The sequence below is a fragment of the Peromyscus californicus genome, unplaced genomic scaffold, assembly GCF_007827085.1.
Source record: "Peromyscus californicus insignis strain IS unplaced genomic scaffold, ASM782708v3 Scaffold_23__1_contigs__length_62951481, whole genome shotgun sequence".
In the NCBI taxonomy this organism is placed as follows: Eukaryota; Metazoa; Chordata; class Mammalia; order Rodentia; family Cricetidae; genus Peromyscus; species Peromyscus californicus.
In genome coordinates, this window is record NW_026294534.1 from 14,567,139 (window position 1) to 14,594,641 (window position 27,503).

General features: G+C 44.6%; 1 protein-coding gene across 3 annotated transcripts in view; it reads left to right on the plus strand.

Moving 5' to 3' along the window:
* Positions 1 to 16,213, plus strand: part of Thsd1 (thrombospondin type 1 domain containing 1) — a 31,093-nt gene extending 14,880 nt beyond the window's left edge. For 2 of the 3 annotated variants that reach the window (XM_052751803.1, XM_052751804.1), the window contains exons 4-5: positions 6,632 to 6,790; positions 12,339 to 16,213. In XM_052751803.1, the coding sequence (XP_052607763.1) occupies positions 6,632 to 6,790; positions 12,339 to 13,747 (1,568 nt within the window). In that variant the 3' untranslated portion in view covers positions 13,748 to 16,213. The remainder of the gene's footprint in view (positions 1 to 6,631; positions 6,791 to 12,338) is intronic. The other variant, XM_052751805.1, reaches the window with a different exon arrangement.
* Positions 16,214 to 27,503: the final 11,290 nt, after the last annotated feature.

The window sequence follows — 27,503 nt, forward strand, 5'->3', positions numbered from 1 at the left end:
CCTCTTCTAAATCTGTCTTAGGACCCAAGGATACAGTACATTCTGGATGTTGCCAAAAGGGACTCCTTGTGGTCTTTACATGATTCATTAGTCCCCGGTACTAAGTGCTCTTTGTGAATATTAACTGGTTTGGGCCTTATAATCCTGTAACTTAGGCTCATTACATTGTCAGTTTTATAGGTGAGGAAGTGAAGACACAGAAAAGCGAAGTCATTGGCTCAGGATGTTTGAGTGAAGAGTCAGAGCACAAAGCTGAGTACACTACCAACTGGGGATATCGCTCAGTGGTAGAGTGTTTGCCCCGAGTTCTAGTCCTAGTCCCACAAAACAAGTGAAAACCAAAGGTTGAGTGGACTAGCCTGACGACTTGCTTTACCACTGTTCTGCCATTGCCTTCCATGTCAATTCCTCTGTAAGACAATACAAAGCTTTCAGCTTGGGCAGCCGGGCAGTGGTGGTGCATGCCTTTAATCCCAGCACTCGGGAGGCAGAGGCAGGTAGATCTCTGTGAGTTCGAGCCCAGCCTGGTCTACCGGAGCGAGATCCAGGATGAGCACCAAAACTACACAGAGAAACCCTGTCTTGAAAAAAAAAAAAAAAAGGCTTTCAACTTGGAAAAGATTCTGGTTTTTTTTTTTTCTTCTTCATTCATCCTATACTGTGTAGCCCTTTTGGAAGACCTGTAACTGTTTGTATGTCCAATATCCAAGGATGAGCACTATTCAACAGAAGTGAACCTTGCTCTGTGCAAAGGAAACGTAATGCTTTTCTCAGGTGTCCCTGCTTCTCCCTCACATCTGGGGGTTTCTTCTGAGCATGTTTTGTTTAGTTTCCTTGGTCTCTAGAGCACGATGTCTTAGAAATGTCAATATTTCATCATCTTTGTCCTTCAAATGGTCTTAGAGTCAGAAACATTTTTTCCTTATCACATTCCAGACAAATTTTGCTCATTCAGAACTGGTATCTCTTGTGCTGGCTGGAAAGGCATTTTACCTGGCCAAATAAGCTCATTTTAAAGTATGTATGCATCTATGGACATCTACAGAGGGCCAAACAAAACAACCTTTCATTCACAAAGAACAACTATTTAGAATACTGGTCATCTTGCTTTTCATGTGCGATGTGTGAATTATAGATGTCTAATAGATTCCCATTTTAGAGTATTTTCTTCAAAGTTGTTTCATATCTTCAGGGATCTGAAGCTTAAGGTGTTTAAATGTTTTTCCTGTGTAAATTCGATCATTGCTTTAGTTGAGCTGGGGCTAATTCCTATTTAGTTATTTTGATTTAGAAATAGATTTAAAAAATCGTTTAAATGTTTACTTTTTGTGGTTCTTTGAGCCATGGTTTTACTTTCAAGGGGAAACAGCACAGTGTCTGTGTGGTGGATGTGGATGCGTGTGCATGCATATATGTGAGGGCTGGTGGATGCAGATGTGTGCCCAAGCTTTTGTGTGAAAGTTGGTATTTTCAGTCATCTGCCCCTTTCCAACATCTTCCTCTATTGCTCTCCACCTCCTCTTCTTACTGTTTTTGAACTAGGGTCTCTTACTGAATCTGAAGCTCAGTCTCAGGTAGGCTGGCTGTCCAGTGAGCTCCGGGGACTCGCCTGCTTCCACCAATGCCAGTGATAGAATTACAGGCATGGGTGGCCATGCCTGGCTTTTTCGTGGGTGCTGGGAATTTGCATTTGATTCGGGACCATTTGCTTTCATAGCTAGTGTTCTTACCCCAATGTTCGAAGCCCCAAATGTCCTAAGCCTCAAATACAACATTTTAAAATGAGTTTGTGTTTTTACATTAAGATTCATGTTTTTGTTTTTGTTTTTTTTTTAAATCAAAACTGATTTTCTTTTTCTGGTTCCCACTAAAGGAATTGTTGGTTTTATGTCACAAATGACTTTATGTATTTAAAGAAATTATACTTGTACTTAGAAAAAGTCAAAATCACTTTTTAAAAAGAATATAACTGGATCATATTTTTAAAATTCAACTTAACAATCTTGGGCTTTCAATTGGTATGCTTAGAGGAACAAGAGGATTATTATTTTTTGTAATTCTCTGTTTCCGTAGTATTAAACACAAACACAAGAAAAGGCTAAGTCAACTGTATGCTGATCTAACTTTCTATTTAAATCTTGTAGTAGTAGAATTTCCGGTAGATTTTTAGAAAATGAACCACATTAGGTGAACACACACAGAGACTGTCATAGGAGATTCCCGGAGCCTTACAGGCAAGGGAACTAGTGACTGAGCTGCTCTGAAGCCTTGTAGACAAGGCTCATTGTTCCTCCACAGGACGAACTACAGTGTGATCCAGGAGGCACAGAACCAATATTGTGTTCAGTTGGACCGCTGTATGGAATATCATTACCACATCTCAGTTGATGTTGGGCCACGATACTCATTTATACTGCTCATGCTCTTGTGAAAATCCTCAGAGATTTAATTACCTTAACGAACTCATATTCCATGACTCACTCCAAAGATTGCACCACCTGGCTCCCCTGAGAACACATCTGCCCTACAAATTTTCCTCATGTTTTTGTAGTGCTTTGTGTACCAGTAGCTGTGTTAGAAGTTTTTGTCCATGACGGATGAAGAGATGTTATTCTATAGAGGATGATATGTGGTGCTGGCGGGATCTGACAGATACTGGGGTTGGGTGGGCATTGCTAGAGTGGGGGTTTGGATTAATTTTCAATAAGAAACAAGTTATTATGTGTGGCCGTGATTTCGTATCTGCTTCGAAGAGGAAGTCTGAATTTATCAACAGCATTTTTATCTGGAGGATGTAGCTCAATGGTAGTGCAGTTACCTACCATGCCAGAGGCCCCGGGTTCCATCCCAGTATAGGAAGGGTGGGAAGAAAGCTGCTTGGGGGGAGTTTTGTGTGTATTGGGAGGTTCCGTTTGTAGGTGGGTCTGCTGCTAGGATTGTTAAGAATAAATTGACTCATCATTCATCCCCCATTGTTCCTCTGTATCCAGGTAATGTCCCCAGTTCTGTGGCTAGTTTTGTCTTTTGTTAAGATAGGCACTCCATTTCCTTTCAGTGTTCATGAAGTATATTTTCTTCTTTCCTTTCACTTTTGATTTACATGTTTTTATGTGTGTGTTATACATATTTATATGTGTTTACATATATAAAGCTCTTGGTTTCAAACAGAACACCCACGCACATACACACACACACACACACACACACACACACACACACACACACACACACTTGAATTATGTCAGATTTTTAATCTAATCTAACAATCTCTGGTTTTTTAATTGGTATGTTTATGCAATTTATGTTTAGTATTATTGTTATTACATGTTTTGATTAAACTCTATTTTTCTGGGGTTATAAATCTTCCATTAGATCTTTGTTTTGTTTTTCTTTTTTTGTAGATTAATTAAGAATTTTATGATTTACTTTAACCATGCTATAAGTTTGTGATTTATGCATTAAAATATTTTTAGTTGATTGTCCTAGAGGGTTCAATATATATACATATATATGCACACATATATATAATATACATATACATACACACATATATATCTTTACCTCCAATCTACTTTAAGAAACAGTTTTGTTTTTTTCCTTAATAATGTTATTTTAATTAAAGTATAATTACATCATTTGCTCTCTTCCCTTTCCTTCTTCCAACCCCTTCTGTTCCCCCTTACTCCATCTCAAATTCATGGCCTCTTTTTCTTTGATTATTATTGTTGAATATGCATACACACACACACACACACACACACACATATATACACAGAAATATACAAATACAACCTGTTGAATCTGTTTAGTTTTGCTTATGCGTATATGATGTCAGGGCCGATTGATTGGTATTGGATAACCTTAGGGGGCTAATCTCTGGGGAAGACTAATTCTTCTCTTAGTGTTGTTAGTTGCCTGTAGTTCTTTTTCTAGGGGTGGGGCCCTTAGGATTTTCATCGTTCAGCCCTTGTTTAGGAAGCCATGCTGTTGTGATAACATGGTTGCTGCTTCCCTGTCATTTCTAGGAGATACATTCGCCCAGATTTCCTGGTCCTCTGACTCTTAGACTCTTTCTGCCCATCTTCCATGGTGTTCCCTGAACCGTAGGTGCAGGAGTTGTGTTGTAGATGTATCTGTTGGGGCTGAGCACCTCTTATATTTTTGGTTGTGAGCCTAGCCTTTAACGGCCGAACCATCTCTCCAGCCTGAGCACCTCATGGTTCTCTGCATTATGACCAGTTGTGGTTTTCTGGGATGGTCTCCATCTTCTACAAAGACAAGCTTCTTTGATGAAGGTTGAGATCTACACTTCTCTGTGGGTATAAAGACAAGTATTTAGAATGCTGTTAGGAAGTAATCTGGTCTAGCAAAGTGGCAGCAGTAGGTTTCCAAGATCTTTTTCTTCCTGTATGTCTTCCTACTTGAGGTTTTCTAGCATCTTGAATTTGTCCTTTAGTATCTTAATTAATTTTGGACATATCTTTTCAAATAATTTTTCTCTCCTATTCCACCTTTTCCTTCCAGAATTCCAAGTCCATGTGTGATATCCTGCTTGATGTCTTCCTGTTGCCCACGGTTGTTTGGACTTCTCTCACCCATCTTATTCCCCCTTGTTATCTCGGTCCATTTTGTGCTTTATAGAATGACAGAACATCTGAGTTTGGATAATTTATGAAGAACAGAGGTTTATTGCTAATTCTAGATGCTGGGAAGGCCAAAGTCTAAAATCCTGCATCTGGTGAGGACATTCCTGCTATGTCATGAAGGGGAGCAGCAGAAAAACCAAAAGAGTGCACATCCCAAGTCTTCTGGGACGAAATGAATTAGCATCATTCATGATGGCAGAGCCCTTAGGACCTAAATACTTTCCATTAGGTCGAACCTCCCAACACTGCTGCACAGGGTGGGGCTGGGGTGTGTGTCAAGCTCCTACCACGTGCTTTATTTTGGGTACATACTCTACTCAGAGATACCTTTCTGTTTCCGTTTGAGTTATTTCTAGTTACCTATTTCATATTTATCTTCTTCAAGTGTGTTGAACATACTGGAAGTTGGAGGAAGGCTTTCTTCATCTTTACCACTGTATTTCTGTGGTTCTAGCATTTCATTTAGTATCCTTAGCTTACAGTAGTGCTACATTTCCACGTATGTATGTGTCTTCTTTGACTTTTCCAATAGTGTCTAATTTAACACATTAGTCATGGGTATTTTGAATTTTATTTCCAATATACCTAATATCTAAGTCATGTCTGAGTCTGATTTTATTGATTACTTTATTTTTTCTTGTTTTTTTTTAATGCATCTCAGAATTGTTTGAAGTTATAGACACCTAGGCAAATGTAATATATTTCCAGAAATAGGTATGCCTCTGCTTTCAATAGGTTATTTTTGGGTTTTGGGTTAATGTGGTAAGGAATTGGGCCGTGTTTGGGTTGTTCCTGTTGCTCTGGCAACCCTTACTGAACCTAAGATTTCAGTGTGTGTCGGTGTTACTCTGTGTTTAGGGGAAACATGGTGTGGCCGGAGGGATTTTCTTCAGGTTTCTATACTTCCCCACTTTAAGTCTTGGCACCCAGGTGGGAATCAGGCCATCCTGTAGGATTTGTATGTAGATTCTGGGGCTCAAACTCAGATCTCCAGGCTTGGTAGCGAGCACCAATGTCTACTAAACCGTGTTGCCAGCCTTCACACTAGCTTTCACCTCTAGGTCTTGCCTCCCCCAGGCACCAAACTGTTGGCATTGGGGACTTGGGAATTTACTAACCTGGAGGTATTACTAACTGCTAATATTAAACTACTCGGTACTTAATTTACTAACTGTCTTGTGGTTCTCTTTCATCTGAAGCAAGGGCTATGCGTCTGAATCCCAGGGAGGAGGCAGCCTCTATGATCTCATGCAGTAGGGGAAGACCTCGAATAGTGTGGGCTCAGGACGTTTTCAGCTCTTCCCCAAGTCTTGTCACAACAGCTGGCCTCAATGAATGCTCTCAGCATGACTGCTTTGCTACGTTTTCCTCAGTGGTTGAGGCTATTGTTCCATAGAGAAGATGGAAGGAAGGGTCTATATGGCTTGATGTTTTTGTTACTGTGACCTAGTCCCTCCACACACACTGTGAGGAGACTTTGTCTAGTCCTACCATTGACCTCAGCCCTTCTGGCGGGATCCCTGGAGAGGAGGGTGCATGTGGGCACCAATTGCCCCTTCTCATCTTGTCCCCAGAGACTGTGTTCTCATCCTACTCTCAGCCATTCATGACGTGTTAGACGTGTTTGTCCGATGAGCGTGGGTGGGTGGGTCCTGGATCCTGGCCCAGGCAAACAAGTATTGCAGCCCCTCTTTCCATGGAGGGGCTGACTCTCCTTTCACTGTGGGCTGGTCTGTTGCCCTGTGACCTCAGCTTTCTGCTGGGTTGTAGGAATGCTCAGACCAGCTAAGGTTGTATAGATTATACAGCTCTTCTTTGTTTTGAGATGAAGACTAACACTCCAGATTTTTTTTGACATCTATGAGAATATTTTTTCCTCCTAGCATTTTCAGACCAGGGCTTTGAGTTTTGCTGCTTCCTTTGGGTGCAGTTAAATACCGATTCTTACGTGACTGGCACTAAAAGCGTGACTTATGTCCTTGCAGAAACTTGGGGACCATGGCAGCCGTGGAGTCAGTGTAGCACCACGTGCGGGGATGCTGTCCGAGAGCGTCGCCGTGTGTGTCTCACTTCTTTCCCCTCCAGACCCAGCTGCTCTGGAATGTCCTCAGAGACCTCTTCATGCTCCCTGGAGGAGTGTGCTGGTAGGTGTTCCTGCTTCCTTTTGGGTCACTCCCCCAGAGCCTCTGGGAGCTACCAGTCTGTGTTCGATGGAAGCTTGCCCCTCTGATTGCCACGCTCTGACTTCGTGCTTCTCCGTGTCGGAGACGTGGAGTGGTCGGGATAGTAACTTGCCAATGAGATGATGGGATTTGATACTGGAAGTGAGCGAAGAGACACGGGAATATGTCTAAAGATTCAGATGTATAAAGTAATCTGTACAACTATAGGAAGAGTTGGTGGGGAGTGTTGCAGGAATCCGGTCTTTGCTACCCGTGTGGATTCCAAGGATGGAACTCAGGCTCACAGGCTTGGCAGCAGGTGCTTTGCCGGCTGAGCCATCTTGCTGGCACCAGATTTTATCTTTGGTAGGCTCTCATGCTGTAGCTCAGGCTGATCTTGAGGTTTTATCCCGCCTCAGCCCCTGGAGTGCTAGGATTGCAGGTATCCCACCGTGCCCAACCAGTTATTTCTCCCCCTGCTTCTCTACTACCTTAAAGCAACATAATGAAACAAAAATTCCTGTGGAGAAACATCTCTCCTGAATATTCCCCCTATCGTCTCCGAGGTTGTCCAAAGGGTGTGTGTGGACCATCAGTTGTCAAAATGAAGCAGGGTGCCCTGTTTCTTTCCTCTTAAGTGACCGAAGTTGGTTACCAGTTCTGTCTGGGAGGAGGAAGCAGGGAGATTTCTTCTTGCCATCCCCATTGACTAGACTTTCCCGCATTTTCTGGGTATCACCGAGATCCACCCTCATAGGTACTCAAGGGTATTTGATGTGAGTGGTCCATGGAGATGCTCACTTGCCTGGGCCAGGTTTGCCCCCTCTGTGAAGCTGAATGGCACTTACTCACAGTTATGCTGATGAAGGGTCTGTGCTCTTACTCCAGCCCCCTCCTGAGAAGCTGCTTGGTTAGCTGGCCAGCTTTTGCTGGGGTCCTGACTTTTAGATAAAGTTCCTCTGTCAAGGCCTACTTTCTTATATTCTCCATTTCCAGGTTCAAAGGCATCCTTAGTTCCTCGTCCTTCTGGGGTTGGGACGCCTTAGATGTTTCTCTTTGTCTGGACCTCAGAGAACCTTTTAGCCAAGACCATAGGCACCCAGCAGCCTCTCCCAGTGTCCCCATCTGTGACCTTAGGAGGTCTTCTTGCTACTTTGTATTTCCAGCCAGTACTGTAGGCCTTATGTCCTTCATTTTAGCATCTGAAGAATGTTATTCTCCGTTTTGTCTTCTTATTGCAACACTAGCCTAGGCTCTTCTTCCCACCCTCAGTCGCTCGATCTTCTTTAATAAGTCCTGAACTCTCTAAAAGAAATTGCATCTGTCCTGAACACATGAAGACATTTTTTCTTTCTTAACATTGAAATTTTTCATGTACACATGCACATGAGCTTTTGAGTGCATGCATGTGCCATGGTGCTTGTGTAGAGGTCATAAGATAACTTGCAGGCGTTTCTTCTTTCTACCCTGTGGGTTCTGGGAGTCAAACTCAGGCCGTCAGGGTCTGCAGCAGGTGCCCTTACCTGCTGAGCCATCTTGCCAGTCCCAGCCATTTTTTCCTGTCATTATTCTGTAAACAATATAGTGTGACGAGTTATACAACTGTTGTACGATCCTGGGCAGTATAGGTGACCTAAAAATGTCTTCAAAAGCAGGAGGATGTGTGTGAATTCTGTGCAAATATGACACCATTTTATAGACATGTGCAGAGGCTGATATCCCCAAGCAGCCAAGAGATAATCCTAAGATACTAAGTGATGACTGTATACTCTCTCCTGCACATTTCAGAGGAAGACCCTGGGCATATGGAGGTGCCCTGCCCAGGGTCACAAAATGAGGAATCATAGTAAGCGGCCTATCTTAACTACTTTGCCTTTCTATTCAGGCCAGTGTAGCTTTCTGGAAGAGATATCAGCAAGTGGAGTCGGCAATTGTCTTTTGAGGAAATATGGTTGTATTTTGTGTTCTGGCATCTAACTTCCATTATATTGGGTGGGGTCTGGAAAAGCACACATTTTAACAAAACAGCTAAGTGATAAAGATGCCCCTTCCTCTACACCGGGGCCCAGGATAAATGCTTAGTTGGATAAAATGAACTTTCCATGTATTTGCTTCTTCCTCTTCTGTCTGTCTGTCTGTATGTCTGCCAGTCTGTCTGTCTGTCTGCCTGCCACTCTCTAGAGATGTGAAGATCTGCTCAACATCAGGGCATCTCCTTCACTTCAGGAGATGCAGGAAGAGTTAGATAAGGCAGGATGGGCCAGACCAGCAGCTGTGAAAAACTCTTTTCCAGCTGTGTTTTTTTTTTTTCTGCAGCTGCCAGCCAGAGTCAGAAAGTGAAGTAGCAAAGAGAGCACTTTGTGATGGGCGGTGGGAATGCTGCCCCACACTGTCATCGGCGGTCATGGCCAATAACGGAGGCGGCACACCAGGGAACGAGCCTCTCACCACCTGAATCGAGGATCCAGAGTTTTGTCTGGCTATGGAAGGAAATGCTTTTGTGCCACCGATACATCAACAAAAGAGTGGGAGGCGTCTGTTGCTGTGATAGGCTCATACCGTTGGGTGCAATAGTGATCGTTTTACTGTCATTCTTTTTAATGATGGCTGAACCAGTTGACTAAACTAATGTTTATTGGGTACTGTGTGCAGGTTACAGTGAACTGTGACTAGGATTGGGAATCTTTTGAATTTACCTACAAGATCCATCTTTGTCTTGAAATAGGACATAGCAGCCTGGAAGGTTCAGAGAGAAACATAGTATAATCCAAAGCCTGACATGATAAAGGTGCCCACAGCTTTCTACGGAAGCACGCGGGGTCAAAATCCATACTGGGGACAAGTCAGTTCTTAAAGCGGGTGATGCTTGAGCTGAAGTTTGAGAATGGAGAATGTACCACCAGGGGAGAAGATAGGCAGGGCGTTGGCTAGAGGAGCGGTGACTGAAGGTGTAGGAGAAAACAGCACAGCCAGAGTCCCGAGAACTGTGAGGCGTTCGCTGTGGCTGGAGGGTGGTGTGCTGGGAGGAGAGGGGACAAATAGTGTCCCAGTGGGCCTCAGCGGTGGGAACCTGTGCTGCAGATGCCTCTTCGGCTGCAACATGGAGACAAATAAAAAGGGTAGGTGGAGTAAAGAGTGCCTGCTAAGAATTTTTCAGAGACCCAAGTGACAACTTGCATTGGTGGCAATAGGGATTCAGGGAGAGGGGGATGCAAAGTCCCTGGATGTGGCAAGTGACAGGCATGGAGATCGAAAGCCAGGGCTCTCATACTGACCACTAAATGGCCGGAGACACTCTAGTCCCTTAAAATTAGGTATATCGGGAGACGGCCCAGATGCTTGGGGAGGAGGAGAAAGAGCTAGGGATGTAGCTCAGAGATAAGAGCCCTCAGGTGTCCAAGGTGCTGGATCCATCCTTTAGAAGGGTGTTACATATATGTTAAATACGCAGTTCTGTCTGACCACAGAATCCAGTCGCTGTCATTGAAACGAACGGGGGGGTTGAAAGAGTCACAAAATGACAGACAGTACTGCGGGACAGACCTGTACATCTGACTGTTAGGGGGTCATTCATGATTATAGGGAGAACTGTACTATTGCAGGCAGCAAAGTTGATGATAGACAAGCAGCATGTCAGTAAATGTGGACTCCTCCTCTGCTGAGCAGGGTGAGGAAGACAAGGAGTATGATTGGCTGTGGCATTGTGGGGGCAGGGACTGTGCACATGTTTCTATACTGAGAAAAAAAAGGAGCTGCTGGAGAGGACACTTGGGGACGCTTAGTCAGATGGGTGATCCCTCGGGGAAGGATGGCTTGGAGAGCTTGGGTGGGTGGACCCACATTTTCCAGGAGCACACTTGTCCCCTGTGGGTGTGAGAAAGAAGCCAACAGAGGCGCAGCTGCTGCTGTGTTTATGGATAGCGGTGGACAGTGCAGAATGCAGAGGCAGGGGCCTGCCCAGCCACGGGTTCTCTTCTGCCTTAACTCAGACACTGGGCGCAGCAGCTGAGAATTCCCATGCCTAGTAGGTTCGCTTAGGATGGACTCCTGCCTCAGACTAGGGTGGGGAAGGGTGCATTTGCACAGTACAGTCTCCCATTGAGGAAAGCCAGGGCAGAAATCTGAAGGCAGGAACTGAAGCAGAGAACTGGGAAGAATGTTGTTTACTGGCTTGCCCCCAGGCTCATGTTTGGCTACCTTTCTTATACAGACCCGCCCAAGGATGGTGTTGCCCACAGTGCCCTGGGCCCTCCTATATGGATTAGTAACCAAGAAAATGTCCCCACTGACATGCCCACGGGGTAATTCGATGGAGGCAATTCCTCAGTTGAGGCTTCCTCTCCCTGGGTATGGCAAGTCGACAATCAGATCTTGCAGAGGTCTGAAGTTGTTTCCCCTAACTCCAGCTCCAGGGCATCTGAACCCTCTTCTGGCCTATGAGAGTTCTCTCTCTCTCTCTCATGTGCACATGCGCGTATACATGCGTGTGTGTGTGTGTGTGTGTGTGTGTGTGTGTGTGTGTGTGTGTGTGTGTGTGTATGTGCGTGCGCGCCTGTGCATGCACACACACAAATAAATATTTTTTTTAAAAAAAACCAAGACATATATGTAACAGATCCCAGCTGAGAAGGTTGGGGAAAGTTGCTCTGTGGGATGGACAGGCTTCAAGTGAGATGAGGAGGCCAAGTGGGCCTCCCTCTGAAGGGAGATGGAGGAGTATGAGGAGTTCGTAATCAGGTGTGCGCTAGAGAACAGTAGAAAAGCACGAGGGAAACATTGGGAGCCGGTGGAGGTGGTGAAACCGAGCAATACCATAGAGGAAAGGGGACAGGTGTCCGGAAGGCCCTAGACAGTGGGCAGTGACTAAGGCAGGGTGGGAGTGGGGCACAGTGAGGTTAGGTGGCAACAGTCAGCATCCGGTTTCCAGGTGTCTGGTGGCAGTACAGGTGGAGACTCCATGGGATTCTGCATCTTCGTAAAACATCTCGACTGTGGGACACACATTGACTGAGAGCAGAAATGTGGGCAGCTTCTTCCTGCTCAGGAGGATGGGGTCTAGATATTAGAGTGTGACAAGTGATGGACTACATGGCTACTGGTCGGATTTGCCTCAGCGAGTTTTGCTAATTGTGAAAGTTTAGGTACAATTACCTACAGCATGTGTTTTTGGTTTCGAGTTTCGACTTTGCCCACAGGCCTCTCACGGGTACACTAAACTATAGGTAGCCCATGTTCCCATCTTCATAAGTGTGTGTGGGAGGGTCTCGGCAGGAGCTGCTGAGCACAGAAGTCTGGTTGTGGCTTTGCCGGCCACCTGCCTTCTCTGGTCCCTGTTTTTTCCGGGTTTTCTCTTTACTGGTCACCCTGTGTGCCTTCAGCGCTCATCAGGAATCCAAGTCTTTGGTTCTTTCCTTTCTTCTAATTGCTCTGATAACTGAGGCAACCACGTTGGCCCTAAAATGCAGAGAAATCAACATAAGAGAATACGTGTGTTTTAACTCTTTTTTTTTTCTTTGTTTTCTTTCTCAAGTTTTCCGGTCACCAGGCCCATCACCTCTTCCACCCCAGGGTCCCGTGAAGTCCAACAACGTCGTGACCGTCACAGGGATATCCTTGTGCTTGTTCATCATCATCGCCACCGTGCTCATCACACTCTGGAGGAGGTTCGGCAGAGCCCCCAAATGCAGCACCCCCGCTCGACACAACTCCATCCATTCGCCAGGCTTCCGGAAGAACTCGGATGAGGAGAACATCTGCGAGCTGAGCGAGCCTCGTGGAAGCTTCTCAGATGCGGGTGACGGGCCGAGGGGAAGCCCAGGCGACACAGGCATCCCTTTGACATACAGGTGCAGTGCTCCGGGGGCTCCTGAGGACGAGGCCTCCGGCAGTGAGAGCTTCCAGTCCAACGCTCAGAAGATCATCCCACCCCTGTTCAGCTACCGCCTGGCCCAGCAGCAGTTGAAGGAGATGAAGAAGAAAGGGCTGACAGAGACCACCAAAGTGTACCACGTGTCTCAGAGTCCCCTGACGGACACTGTCCTGGATGCCACTGCCAGCCCTCCCTTAGACCTGGAGTGCCCCGAAGAAGCAGCAGCAGCAGCAGCAGCAGCAGCAGCTGCAGCAGCAAGCAAGTTCCGAATCAAGTCTCCATTTGTGGACCAGCCCGTGCCAGGCCCCGGGGAAAGGCCCCCTTCCAGGCTGGATTGCATCGTGCCTCCGCCCAGCTGCGCAGTCAGTCCCAGCCAGACCCTGATCCGCAAGTCGCAGATGAGGTCGCCTGTTGGGAGAGAGGGCTCATCTGAGAGGTGCCACTCCAGAAGTTCCCTCTTCAGGAGGACGGCTAGCTTTCATGAAACCAAGCAGTCCCGCCCTTTCCGGGAGAGGAGCTTGTCGGCGCTGACTCCCCGCCAGGTCCCCGCCTACAGTTCCCGGATGCGGACCTGGGACCAGATAGAGGATAGGTGTAGACCTCCCAGTCGAAGTGCTCACCTGCTTCCCGAGAGATCAGAACACTTCCAAGGGGCAGGCCGGACCAGCAGTCCCTTGGGCCCCCTCTCTAAATCCTACACCGTGGGGCATCCCAGGAGGAAACCGGACTCCGGGGATCGCCCGGCGGGATCGGTGGCAGGAGCTGAGAAAATGGAGCCTCCCCGAGCTCACAGGGGACCGTCCCCCAGTCACAGGAGTGTTTCAAGGAAGCAGTCTTCGCCCCTTTTCCCCAAAGACAGCTACCAGAAAGTCAGTCAGCTTAGCCCTTCTCACTTCAGAAAAGATAAATGCCAGAGCTTCCCCATCCACCCAGAGTTCGCCTTCTATGACAATACCTCTTTCCGCCTCACTGAGGCTGAGCAGAGAATGCTGGACCTCCCGGGATACTTCGGCTCCAACGAAGAGGATGAAACCACAAGTACACTTAGTGTGGAAAAGTTGGTCATCTAAGGCGAAGAAGCTGCAGGACCCACCCAGGACCCTTTACCCAACTGCTCACATACTTTCTGTTAACTATATTGTGTAACTTTGTGGGAATTAGTTCACTCAGAGGGGTGTGTGTGTGTGTGTGTGTGTGTGTGTAACTCATTAGGAAGAGGTTATTTACCCTGAACGTTCCTTGTTGGTATCTCTTTTCTATTGGCTTATTACCACTAATACAATTTAAATAAGGCAAATGCATGATGCATTTTGAACACTGCACTGGATGTTTCCAACTTTGGAATCTGGAAGCTTTTCCCAAAGGGGAGGAGCCTTCCGCTGCTGGCTGCCGTGTGCAAAACTATTATAGGAGTGATCTTGTAACTTGCTTTGTTGTGCAGTAAGAACTAAACAAAGAGCCTAAAAAGTGAGCTACTTCTTTTGAAGTGTGTTACCAAGTGGCAAAAGTCCTTTCAGCCCAGTGGCCTAACGACTAGGCAGCCTCCACTTATATAGCTGCCTTTTCTTGTTTAGTGACCTCCCTCCTGCCACACCCATCCTGCCTTTCGATTGTTCTCCCTCTTGTAGAGTGTATCAGGATGTCGGCCCGCTGGGGAGGTTTCAGAGAGGGGGAAGTCACAGCTGTAAACACAGTAGTTTCAAACGTTCATATTTGTTGAACTGCTACTTGGGCCATTTTTACTGAACATGAAAGCCTGCTTCCTTTGGAACAGCTGTAACGATGACTATCTGCTCTGCAGGAACAGGAGGGGTAGACTGTCCAGAGCTGTCAAACAACCGCTATGCATGGATGAAAGAAGAGCCAGGCTCAGTACTCTCCCGTTTCTTTATTTATCGTACCAGAAAGCTTTGTTCTTGATCCAAGCTCGCAGGCCTGTGTGCCAACCTTTGACCCAGGGGGCACGTGCTCACTTGTTCCAGATTTCCCAGTGAATCAGCCAGCAGCGTCAGACTGAGACCAAAACGACTTTGGAGAAATGGGAATGGAAGAAGAACACTGTAGGCTGAGAGGTTTTCTGTTAAGTGGTGTTCACCATCTACCTAGCCCAGTTTTCTGGGGCTCTCACTAGTAGTGAACCCCTGCCTCTGAGAGAAGAGGTGTTTCAGCCATCTTTAACGTGTAAGTTGTACGTTTCAGTAGGCAGATTTTCTGTTTCTTGCAATGTGTCTCCATGTATTAGCCCCAGTACTAGAATAGGGACTGAGTAAAGATAGAGTAAATGGCCAGTTGATGAAATGCCTTCAAAACCATTTGTGGTTGAATTAGAATGATTCCTTATAATACTTCACACCATAAATCATTATAAAGGAAATATGTTCATGAGAGATTATGAGATTTTAGTTTATAGAGGTCTCCACAAATGGAAGTTTTGTTGTTTTCTTTTTAATCTTTACTTTTTGGTGTTACCGACTTGTGTGTTCTCAGCCATCCTCTGAACTCTTAGTGATGCCTTGCCAACATTTTGCTAGTTCTGTGTTTCAGATTCTTTTACTATATGTGACCTTGGCAATCTGGATAAGCACGTTTATATATTTATTGTCTGTGTCCCAACCAGTCATAACTCTCTGTGATGTGTCTGTGCTCACTCACCTGAGAAGAAAGGTTCTTTTTAAATATAGTTTTTATTCTAAAATTTAAAAATTAAAATTTATTTGAGAAATTTATACAAATATTATATTTACATCATTTCCACCCTTTCCTCTTCCCTTTCTAACTGCTCCCTCTCAAATTCATAACTCTGTGTGTGTGTGTGTGTGTGTGTGTGTGTGCATGACTGGCCACTTGGGATTGAATTGAGTCCTGTCAGGTCTTGTCCCTGGAGAAAAATTCCCTGTCTCTCAGCAGCCATTGTTTGCCCAGGGCTCTTCACCTAGGATTGGGGCCTTGAGAAATGTCCCAGATCCTGTTGGCACCTTAACTAGTGTCACCGATCCTGTTGGCACATTAACTAGTGTCATTGATCCTGTTGGCACGTTAACTAGTGTCCCCGATCCTGTTGGCATGTTAACTAGTGTCGCCAATCCTGTTGGCACATTAACTAGTGTCGCCATTGTACAGGTCTTGTTAGCCACCCATATTGTTGTCCCTGTTTTTGTTGCTTATCTCAGGACACTTCCAGGCAAGCCTGTCCACTCAGGACTTCAACTGTCATCCACAAGATAAAATTCCCCAGCACATGACTTCCAGCTCTTGGACTGTGATCCTTCTGGAAATCTTGGAACATGTCATCCAGTTGTAGATTCCCAACCATCCTTTTGTCCTCCCTCAACTGTTCAATATTCAGGTACAACACCAACCCACAGCTGGCCACCAAAGCTAGAGACTTAAGGGTCACTTGGAACTTGGTTTCACCACATCTCTGCAGCTCGTAATCCCAGACCGTGCTGACGGCATCTCCGTGTTCTCTGTTCCTGTGGCACACTGTATCATTTCTTTTTTTCTTTATTAAATGTTTGAGAATTTTGTATAACGAATTTTAATCCTATTCATCCTCCCTATTCCAACTCTCCCAGACCCATTCCCCTTCCCTTCCCACCCAATTTTGTGTATTCTTCCCCATCACGTCCAGTTGCCCAAATATTCTTTAATGTGTGGGCTTCCACCGGAGTATGAGGAGCTCACCATGGGCTACACATTTAGAGAAAACTGACCATTCCTTTCTGGGAAGCTAGCGATGGTTGATCATAGCTCCTCAGCCAGGGGTGGAATTTCATGCTCAACTGGTAGAATAGGAAATGAAGGACTGCAGAGATGGCTCAGCAGGTAAATGTGTGCCTGCCGCTCTTTTGTTAACCCTGGACTTCAGTTCCCAGCACCCACGCGGCCAGCTCACAACCATCAGGGTGCCAGGTGCCCTCTTCTTACTCCCTTAAAGTGCCAGGCATGCAGGCAGCACACAAACATACATGCAGGCAAACACTCATTCATATGAAATAAATAACCAAAGAGATTTTAAATAGACGAAAAATGGGAAATCATGTCTTCGCTGCCATCATGATTCTTCATTGTGCTCAGAGTAGGAGCTCTATAAATACCTGTTGGATGAATGTGGAATGACTCCAGTTGACGCCATCAAATACAGCTTTAATGAGTTCCTGGGAGGAGGTAATCTTAATGTTGCTATGGTGGCCAGCTGCCAGGTGCGTGCGGTGCCAGCACATTTGCTGGACGGTAGAGTGGTGGAAACGTCAATCTTGAATAAACGTCTAAGAATTCAGTAAGAAAGGCTTAGCGAAGACTTGCATAAAACAGCAAATAAAAAAAGAGGGATTACCATTTAAGGTTAACTTCATTTAGCACACCCAGTTAGGAAAAAACAAAAGCTGACTTATGGCCTGAGAACAGACTCCAGCCTACACATTCGTTCTGAACAACAACAACAAAATTGTTGATTGGAATCCTCTTTACGATGAGGCTGTGCAAGCCAACTTTCCAAAGTTCATGTAAGACTCCATTATCTCACTTCTCTCATTAACACAGCTTTCCATCCTCCTGAAGTTTAGAGGAAGCAAAACCTGGAAGGACAGATTCTTGGATGCCACAGTGGGGCCCTAGAGGTAGGATTTAGTCTTGAAAACTGGCTTCATTGAGATTACTGAAATGATGGATATACTGTGTGTGTGTGTGTGTCTGTTTCCTCAATACTCTCACCTTATTTTTGAGACAGGGTTTCTCACTTGTCTGGGATTGCTCAGTAGACTAGATTGGCTGGCCAGCAAGTCCCAGGAATCCCCCTGTCTCTGTCACTTTAGCACTGGGATTATAAATTCATAATCTGTTCCTGGTTATCATGTGGTACTTTACTGACTGAGCTATTTCCCCTGCCCAGGATGTTTCGTTGCTAATTCATCTTAAGAATGGTCTCTCCCCCAGGCAGTAGGACCGGGACCTGTCCTTACTTAGTGCATGAGCTGGCTTTTTGGAACCTAGGGCCTATGCTGGGACACTTTGCTCAGCCTTGGTGAAGGGAGGAGGGGACTGGGCCTGCCTCAACTGAATCTACCAGGCTGAGCTGAATCCCCAGGGGAGTCCTTGCCTTGGAGGAGGTGGGAATGGGGGGTAGATTGGGGGGGAGGCGGGAGGAGGGAGGACAGGGGAATCTGTGGCTGATATGTAAAATTAAATTAATTATAAAATTTTAAAAAATTAAAAAAAAAACATAAAAAAGAACGGTCCCCCCCCCCCCGTGTGTGTGTGTGTGTGTGTGTGTGTGTGTGTGTGTGTGTGTGTGTGTGTGTGTATGTGCATGTGTATGTGTGTGTGTGTGTGTGTGTGTGTGTGTGTGTGTGTGTATGTTTGTTTCAAGATGGGGAACCAAGAGTGACCCTGAATTTCTGATTCTTTTGCCTTTGTCCTCCTGAATGCTGAGGTTTCAGACATGCACCACCACACTGTGTTAATGTATGTGGTGCTGGGCATTGAACCCAGGGCTTCCTAATCAAGCACTCTACCAGCCGATCCACATCACTAGCCCGCATCATAATGGTTTTGTATATTGCTACAGTCTGTGAAAGATGAAAAAAGAGCTCATTATGAAGTGTTTTCCAGAAATATAACTAGACATTTCTCCCAACAACTAGCAAGTGTGTCACCTCATGGAATTTGCACAACTGTGGGAAATGCAGAGTAAGGCATTCTCAAGAGTACCCAGAAATCACTACGCAAGAGTGAACTCATGCTTCCCCATCTCTCTGACATTGGTTCATGATGCAACACATGACTTCCCAGTGTATTTGGCTCTGAAAAGAGGGTAATAATTTCATAATCTTAAGCAATCCTGATCTGCTGGAAGATTGTACTAAGTTAAAATAATTAGCCTTCACTGATTGGCTACTATGTGTTGACATTATCTCAAGTTCTTAATGTGTATCCAATTAATTTCATTCTCATATCCAATCTGAGATATAGTGCTCACTTTGTAGATGAAGAAAGTAAAGTTAAATTACTTGTTTATCTAATGCCACAGCTAGTCAGGGAAAGTCAGGACCTGAGTCCAGCTCCAAAGGTCACATATTATACATAAAACATCTTGTAGTTATTTTCCTTTAGTTCATCAAGGAAACAGTAAATTAACCACCAACATGCATCCAAAATGTAATGAAATATTCCTGGTTAAAAAAAGTCAGTGATTACCAGGGAGCCTGCATGGGACTGACCTGCATATATGTGACAGTTGTGTAGCTTGGTCCTCTTGTGGGACTCCTAACAGTGGGAGCAGGGGCTGTCTCTGATTCTTTTGCTGGCTTTTGGGACCCTACTCCTCATACTGGGTCGCCTTGCCCAGCTTCAATACAAGGGGAGATGCTTAATCTTACTGCAACTTGATATGCTATGCTTTGTTGATACCCATGGGAGGCCTCCCCTTTTCTGAATAGAAATGGAGGAGTGGAGGGGGGGCAGCAGAGGGGAAGTGGGGGGTGGGAGGAACTGGGAGGAGAGGAGAGGGGGGAAACTGTAGCCAGGTTGTTTAAATAAATCAATTTTTAAGTCAATGATTTAATCTTTACTGGCATTTTTGTGTATGCATGTAGAAACTAGAGGTTGATATGGAATGTCTTCATCAATTGCACTCCATTATATATATATATATATATATATATTTTGGTTTTTCGAGACAGGGTTTCTCTGTGTAGCTTTGCACCTTTCCTGGAACTCACTTGGTAGCCCAGGCTGGCCTCGAACTCACAGAGATCCGCCTGGCTCTGCCTCCCAAGTGCTAGGATTAAAGGTGTGCGCCACCACCACCCGGCTCCATTATATTTTTTAAAGATTTATTTATTTATTTTGGAATTGTTTTTGCTTGTTGTTTTTTGAGATTAGACTATAATCACATTTCTCTCTTTCCTTTCCTCCTCCCTTCAAATCCTCTCATACACCCCTTCCTACTATCCTTCAGATTCATGGCCTCTTTTTTCACTAATTGTTATTGCACACATATATGTGTGTACATATATGTTCCTAAATAAAACCTGTGTAGTCCATATAATGTCACTTGGATGCATGTTTTCGGGGCTGACCATTTGGCACTGGACAACCAGTTGGTGTGCTCTTCCCTGGGGAGGACCATCTCTCCCCTTCCAGCTTTCTTAAGTTGCCTATAGTTCTTTGTGTAGGCTTGAGGCCTCCCTGTCCACTCTGTCATGCCCATTGGCATCACCCTTGTTCAACTCCTGTTTGGGCTATCATATTGGTACAACTTTACAAGTGTAACTTCTAATTTTACCCGGAGACACAATCTCACAGCTAACTCCCTGTAGTTCTGGCTCTTACAGTTTTTCTGCCCCAATATTCTGCAGCAATATTCTCCGAGTCTTAATTATAGGAGTGTTTTGTAGATGTATTGGGACTAGGCTCCACTAGGCTCTGTATTTTTAAGATTTCTTATATTTAATTGTGTTTAAATATGTGTGTCTGTGTGTGGGTGTGTGAAAGCAAGTGCAGCTGTCCACAGATGATGAAGAGGGTGTGATTGGATTGCAGCTGGACTATGCTGCCTAACATGAGTACTGGAAGCAAAACCTGGGTTCTGTGAAGGAGCAGTTGTAGTATGAATCTTAAAAAGTCTTATTAATAAAAACAAACCCAGGGGCCAGGTATTGGGGTGAATGCTGGAAGAGAGACAGAACAGGCCACAGCTAACCTCACCTGGCCAACTTCTCAGCCGATCCTGTTTCCTCAGACTGGAAGCTTCTGAGTCCTCATCCAAATGGATCTCAGCTGAACTGTGCTGCTCAAAGCCTAAAAGCTTAACCAGCTCTAGTTCCTGGTTTTCACGCTATAGATGGAGTTTTCCTGCCTGCCCCACAGTCAGGACAAATCTCTCTCACCTGCTAGTCCCACAGCTGCTCAGACCCGACCAAGTAAACACAGAGACTTATATTGGTTTCAAACTGTATGGCCATGGCAGGCTTCTTGCTAACTATTCTTTCATCTTAAATTAATCCATTTCTATAAATCTATACCTTGCCACGTGGCTCCTGGCTTACCGGCATCTTCACATGCTGCTTGTCATGGTGGCGGCTGGCAGTGTCTCTCTGACTCAGCCTTCCACTTCCCAGCTTTATTCTCCTCCTTGTCCCACCTACACTTCCTGCCTAGCCAATGGCCAATAAGTGTTTTATTTATTGACTAATTAGCAACACATTTGCCATACAGAACATCCCACAGCACTTCCCCCCCCTTTTTTTTTCAAAAAGGAAGGTTTTAACCTTAACAAAGTAAAGTTACATATAATTTGGGAATTTGGGCATAGCTTCTCTTACTACTTCCTGCTGGAGGGGGGTGCTGTATCTTATGGGGACACAAAGAAAATTTTAGGATTATGGAGTAGTCCGTGAGGCTGTATCGTCTGAGCCAGTTGCCTTAAAACCATTCCGGATGTTGGGTCATCTGGGCCATGGTGTCATCGGAGACCTTTCAGGGGGTCTTGGCTGGTCAAATCTGATGTATCTTAATCTGGAACAAATCCATAGCCTCTGGCTTTCTGTGGGAACAAAAGCAGAGTCTCCTTTCCAAAGCAACATATCCTTACATTCAAAGTTTGAAGTCAAGGTACCTTTAAAATATACATTTTGGCATAACTCAACAGCTTTTACAATCAAATGTTTTTCTGCAGTTAAAAATCCCAAAGACAACACAATGCAGATTCTCTGTGTAATATCCATTTTTACGTGGCTTATTTTTTATACTACCTTTACTGTCTCTTTAAAGACTTTATTTTTTAAAGCTATGTATTTGTTTCTATAACTTATATATCATCTTTTTTGTTTCTTTCAAGCCTACGTATCTTTTACACACATTGTAAATTATTACATCTGAATCTGTCTTATTGTGAATCTATTGCCTTAAACTGCAGCAGCTGTGGCTGCTGGCTCCACCCACCTCAGCTTCCCAACATGGCGGTGTTACCTTTTCCACCAGCTCTGGGAGCTATCATGGGTCTATGCTTTTAGCCAAGCAGCGTGTAGTCCAAAAATCTCTTTTTTTTGTTTTGTACTAGCAAAGTCTAAATCCACCACGCAGCTTAATGTGCCACTTGCAGAGGCCTCAGTCCCGCCATACTGCAGGTCAAGCGCACACAGTAGGAACCCACAAGTAGCTCAAACTGGCAGCTGCCGCTCATTTGAGAGAGACAATTAGGAAGCTGTTTTTAGCTCTGTTTTAGAATCTTTTTTCTCAGTTTTTAGGTGGAAACTCTTGCCACCACATTGGACGCCATTTGTAGATGGAGTTTTCCTGCCTGGCCCACAGTCAGGACAAATCTCTCTCACCTGCTAGTCCCACAGCTGCTCAGACCCGACCAAGTAAACACAGAGACTTATATTGGTTTCAAACTGTATGGCCATGGCAGGCTTCTTGCTAACTATTCTTTCAGCTTAAATTAATCCATTTCCATTAATCTATACCTTGCCACATGGCTCGTGGCTTACTGGCATCTTCACATGCTGTTTGTCATCGTGGCGGCTGGCAGTGTCTCTCTGACTCAGCCTTCCACTTCCCAGCTTTATTCTCCTCCTTGTCCCGCCTACACTTCCTGCCTAGTCAATGGCCAATCAGTGTTTTATTTATTGACTAATTAGCAACACATTTGCCATACAGAACCTCCCACAGCATCACGCCTTATATACCTTTCTGCTTTCTGCCATCACTTCCTGGGATTAAAGGCATGAGTCACCATGCCTGGCTGTTTCCAGTGTGGTTTTGAACTCAGAGATCCAGATGGATCTCTGCCTTCAGAATGCTAGGATTAAAGGTGTATGTGCCACCATTTTCTAGCCTCTGTATCTAGTGGCTGTTCTGTTCTCTGACCCCAGATAAGTTTATTAGGGTGCACAATATTTTGGGGAACACAGTATCACCACAAGCAGTGAATGAGAATGACCCCCAGAGGCCTATAGATTTGAATGCTTGGTCACTAGGAAGTGGCACTATTGGAAGGGATTGGTGGTGTGGCCTTGGAGGAAGTATGTCCACTTGGTGGGTGGGCTTTGAGATTTTCAAAAACGTAAGCAAGGCCCAATAGCTCTCTCTTCACGCTGCCTGTGGATCAAGATGTAAAACTCTCAGCTTCTCCTCCAGCACCATGTCTGCCTGCACACTGCCATGCTCCCCACCATGATGATAATGGACTAAGCCTCTGAAACTGTAAGCAAGCTTCGATTAAATGCTTTCTTTTAAAAGAGTTGCCTTGGTCATGGCGTCTCTTCACAGCGATAGAACACTGACTAAGAGACCCTTCCCCAAGAAAGGTAAATTGAGATTTCAACAATAGCACTTGCTAAATTATTTGACGGTGTTTAAATTGCTTTCTTACATAGAAATTAATTTCTTTCAGTTGACAATAGGAACTCGCATTCTAGTCCCCAAATATTTTATATCTGCCCTCATCTCTGCATCCCAAGTCTAACATGCCCATTTCTCCAAGGCTCTACTACAGGAATTCTTTCCCTTCCCCTTAACACAGGCATCCTCCCTAACCCAAACTATTCTATTTCCAAAGACCATCCATGGAATTCAGTAGAGATGAAATCTGGCATACTGAGTGTGTCCTGATAGGTCCTTCCTAGTCTGACTCTACACACTGTCATCTCCTGCCATCTTTTGGGTCCTTATATACATCCCATCTTTCCCCTTGGGGCCTTTTCTTCTTCTACCCATCACATTCTTTTTCTCTACTTTTTTTTTCTTTTCTAAAACAGCAGTTACATTTCACTTGCTTTGATTATAGGCAAATTCTAAAAATTAAAAGCCAATAAATATAGTTGAAGAAATAATTTTGTATAAGAGTCATATAAAGACCGGTAACAAAAACTCCACACTTCTGTCTTTAGCCAAGAAAACTAGAGCACACGTCCACAATATCTTCAATATTCCTAAGGGCTTTCGTTAGTAATATCCTGTGATGATGACTCTTCACTGTCAACTACATTGTATTTATAGTCAGCATAGAAACATACCTCTAGGTGTGTCTATAAAGATGTTTCCAGAAGGTTTAACTGAGCAGTGAAAATCCATCCTGAATATGGGCAGTCCCTTTCCCATGAGCTGGAGGCTCAGACTGAATGAAAGGGAGAAATCCAGCTGGACAGTCACGCCAGTCTCCTCTGCTTCCTGGATGTGACTGCAATGTGCCCTGTGCTTCCCGCTCCATGCTGGACTATATTCTCAAACAATGAACAACCAATCTTTTCTTCCTCAACTGGCTTTTGTCCGGCATTTGTTACAGCACAAGAAAAGAAACTGATAATAACAGTTCCCACACCAAAAACAACCCAAACTCCAGCAGAGGAACGAATCCACAAATTGTGTTATATTTATATATCATACAAAGCCATCAATCAACAGTTCCAGGGCAAGCAAACATGGACAGAGATAGACATTAGGAGTATGGCTTCCTGTTGTGTGAGGGGCAGGTGGGCATTGGTTTGAAAAGCATAAGAGAACTTCCATGGATAATGGAAATGCTCTGTATCTTGCTTTGAGTAACACCTTGACAAATACATTTTTCAAAACTTTTATGTGTTTTATATATATATGAAATACATCTCAAAAATGGCATGATCTTATATTATTGTAACCTGGTTACTCAGAAGAGACTCTTCTTTTTAAGATTTATTTTATTTTATTTTTTAATGTGTATGTGTATTTGTATGGCATTTTATATGTGTACCATGTACATGCCTGGTACCTGCAGAGATCAGAAGAGGGTATCAGATCCCCTGGAACTTGAGCTACAAATGGTTGTGAGCTGCCAAGCGGGTGCTGGGAATGGAACCAGGGTCCTCTGCAAGAGCAACAAGTGCTCTTAAGCACTGAGCTATCTCTCCAGCCCCCCGAAGAGACTCTTAAAAGAACCATGTCTAATGAGTCACATTGTTTTCTTTCTCACTTCCTTTGCTTCGTTTGGGTCACACTCAAAGCTTATGTGAGCGGTTATCACACACACTGCGCTCCAGGTCTAAAGACTTTTATTTTCTATGTAGTTTTATGGTTCCACATATCATTCCATCAGATTAGAAGATGCTAGAAAGAACACAGACAGGCATATTAGCCACTGTGTAGGCACATATTGTGACACTAGGGAGAAAAGGGGACACTAAAGCATGACACGAGCAGTCTAAAGAGAGTGAGCTGTGGTAACATAAAATCAGGCTGCTGTATCTTTCCCTCCTTGGGGAGGGCGTTATGTTTCATAATAGGTTTCAGCCAGACATCGTAAAGTATAACCTGTTTTAAAGGCAAGGCAGACTATATAAACGTCAATTCCATAAAAAACAATTTAAGTAATGTTTTTGCTCTGGTGCTCAAAGGGAAAAGACATCAGATATTTAAATTAATCCAGATAGGGATTAAAATCATTGTATGGTAATAATCCAGGACCATAGTTATAAAAGTCATCTAGGAGTAAATAGATAATATCAAACAACCAAGTGCAACTCTAAGCAGCTAAAACAGGTCATGTAAAACCGACAAGTACTGGCTGAGCACTCTCACTGCGGGTATATGGTTTTCTTCCTGCAGTCATGATAGGGCAGGAAGAGTACTGAGGGATGTGGAAAGCACATTCTCCAGGACCTTCTGGCTCTGAGCACACTACCCATTCAAGCCCTTAAAAGGGTCTTGCTAGTTCCTCTGGAAGCACCCCACCCTAAATGGCATCGCAGAGAGTTTCCCAGATGACTTCTACTCTACAGAGACGTGATTGTAGAAACTGTCCAGTGAGCTTTGACACCAAGCCAAGCCAACCCCAAACACAACCCAAACACCACCAATGGGATACACTGAGTTCCTGTGTTGAAGGAGACTCTTCACGAGTTAAACTCTGAAATGAGAGAAAAGGGTAACCTTCCAGAGAGCATCTTGTTGAATGTGGCGAGTAGTGAGAAGGAGGAAGTCCCCCTACTCTGAGGCCATGTCTTTCAATTCGGAGTCTTGCTTGAATTAGACGCAGTAAGAAGAGGGAAGCAAAAGCTGTTGGAAGAAGAAAGCCTGGAATGCCAGACACAGTCAGGACAGAGGAGTATGGAGGTGTGGGAGGGTGTCTAGGGAAATGATCTCCGCCAAGCAGCTTTGTTTTGTAACCGCCAAAAGCATTCCTGGGATAGTCTCCCTACTTGCCAGGACTCGGGAGGCAGAAAGTTTCAATAATACTACAAGTACAAGCAGATGTATTTTAAATTACAGCTTCAATTTATAAAGTTAAATTTGAGGGGCAAATAACAACTTTATTTGTGTAATTCTAAAAGCACTTTGATAACCCTAGGGGAAAATGGAAACAAAATAAGTTACTGATTCCGAAGGGTTGTTGACCTAAAATGCCTCAGGTAGGCTGGGACCCAGGGACGGGAAAGCTGGCCTGACTGATAACTCCTGGGGAAGGCACACACGAACCCCGCTGGCATCTACACACTTCCAGACTGCAGGGGGACTGACCTGCAGATGGACAGCCTCACTTCCGGGAGAGCCTGAGGCCTTCCTGCCTCTGGAGATGCCTGCCTTGTTTGGCTGCCTCCTTCCACCCCTACCTAACAAATTCCACCACCCTTTAACAAGTGGGATTGTATGTTCACAGTCTCTGACAAAAATTTATTTTTAATGTTTCTCAAAACAAAACTCTCTTTTCTGGAAATATTTTTGGCTGAGTAAGTTTCCTTTAGAAAAGCCTGATAGCTTTTAAAGAGGCTCCCGGGGGCTTCGCCAGTTGGGAGCATTTCTTCAGGCCTCTGCGCTTTGGAAGGGTAAGCAGGGGAAATGAATCACCTCGAATATAACTTCATGATTGTTGCCAAGATTCCTTCTTTCAGCAACTGCTCATCAATGTTGTTTGCTTTGTTGGAATAAAGCAGGACAAACTCTGAGGAACACAGCCATTCTGTGGTTCTTAAGTGGAGTGGAGGGAGCATCCATCCCAATCCACTCTTTAGTGAGGAAACAGGCCCAGAAAAGTCACCAAGCTTAAAAATTCTAGAGCTTAAACTTAAGTCAAGGCCTTAAAATTTAAAAAAAAAATTTTTTTTGGTTTTTTTTTTTTGAGACATGGTTTTCTCAATGTAGCCCTGGCTTGCCTGGAACTTGCTCTGGAGACTAGGTTGGCCTGGAACTCACAAAGATCCACCTGCCTCTGCCTCTCTAGTACTGGGATTAAAGGTGTGTGCCACCACTGCCCAGCTAAAATGAAAACTGTAACTGTAAATATCATTATATTCTAGTAAAGTTGTAGATCCAGCAGAGCATTCGTGTCCAGCCTTCCCTTGGCTCCCGCTAGCGATAACAACTGCACAGCCACAGCACATCTGTCGGTATAGACACGATACTATTAAACTATCAGCCTTATTTAATTGTGCAAGTTTCCCCCTTAGTATCTTCTGCCCATGTTGTTGGCTATCTTGATTTGTTTCAGAATCTCCTAGTATTATGAATCCCGTCTTCTGTCTGTCAAGGGTATTGGAATTCCTAGGACTTCTCTCCTTTAAAAAACTTTTTTGGACAGTCTCTTGTGTATTTTAGACTGACTTTGAACTCTCGAGTGCAGTCAAAGGTGACTTGAGTGTCTGCTCTTCTTGCCTTCTCCTCCAGAGTACTGAGTGCAGATGTGTGTGATGGTGCCTTTCTATGCAGTGCTGGGGATGGACCCCAGGGCTCTGTGCAGGCTACATAAGAATTCTACTAACTGACCTTCACTCCACCCCCAAACATTCTCTGTTCTGACCTTGACACTTTACATTTATTTGATCCTTTTATTTGTGCATATGAACTACCCACAGA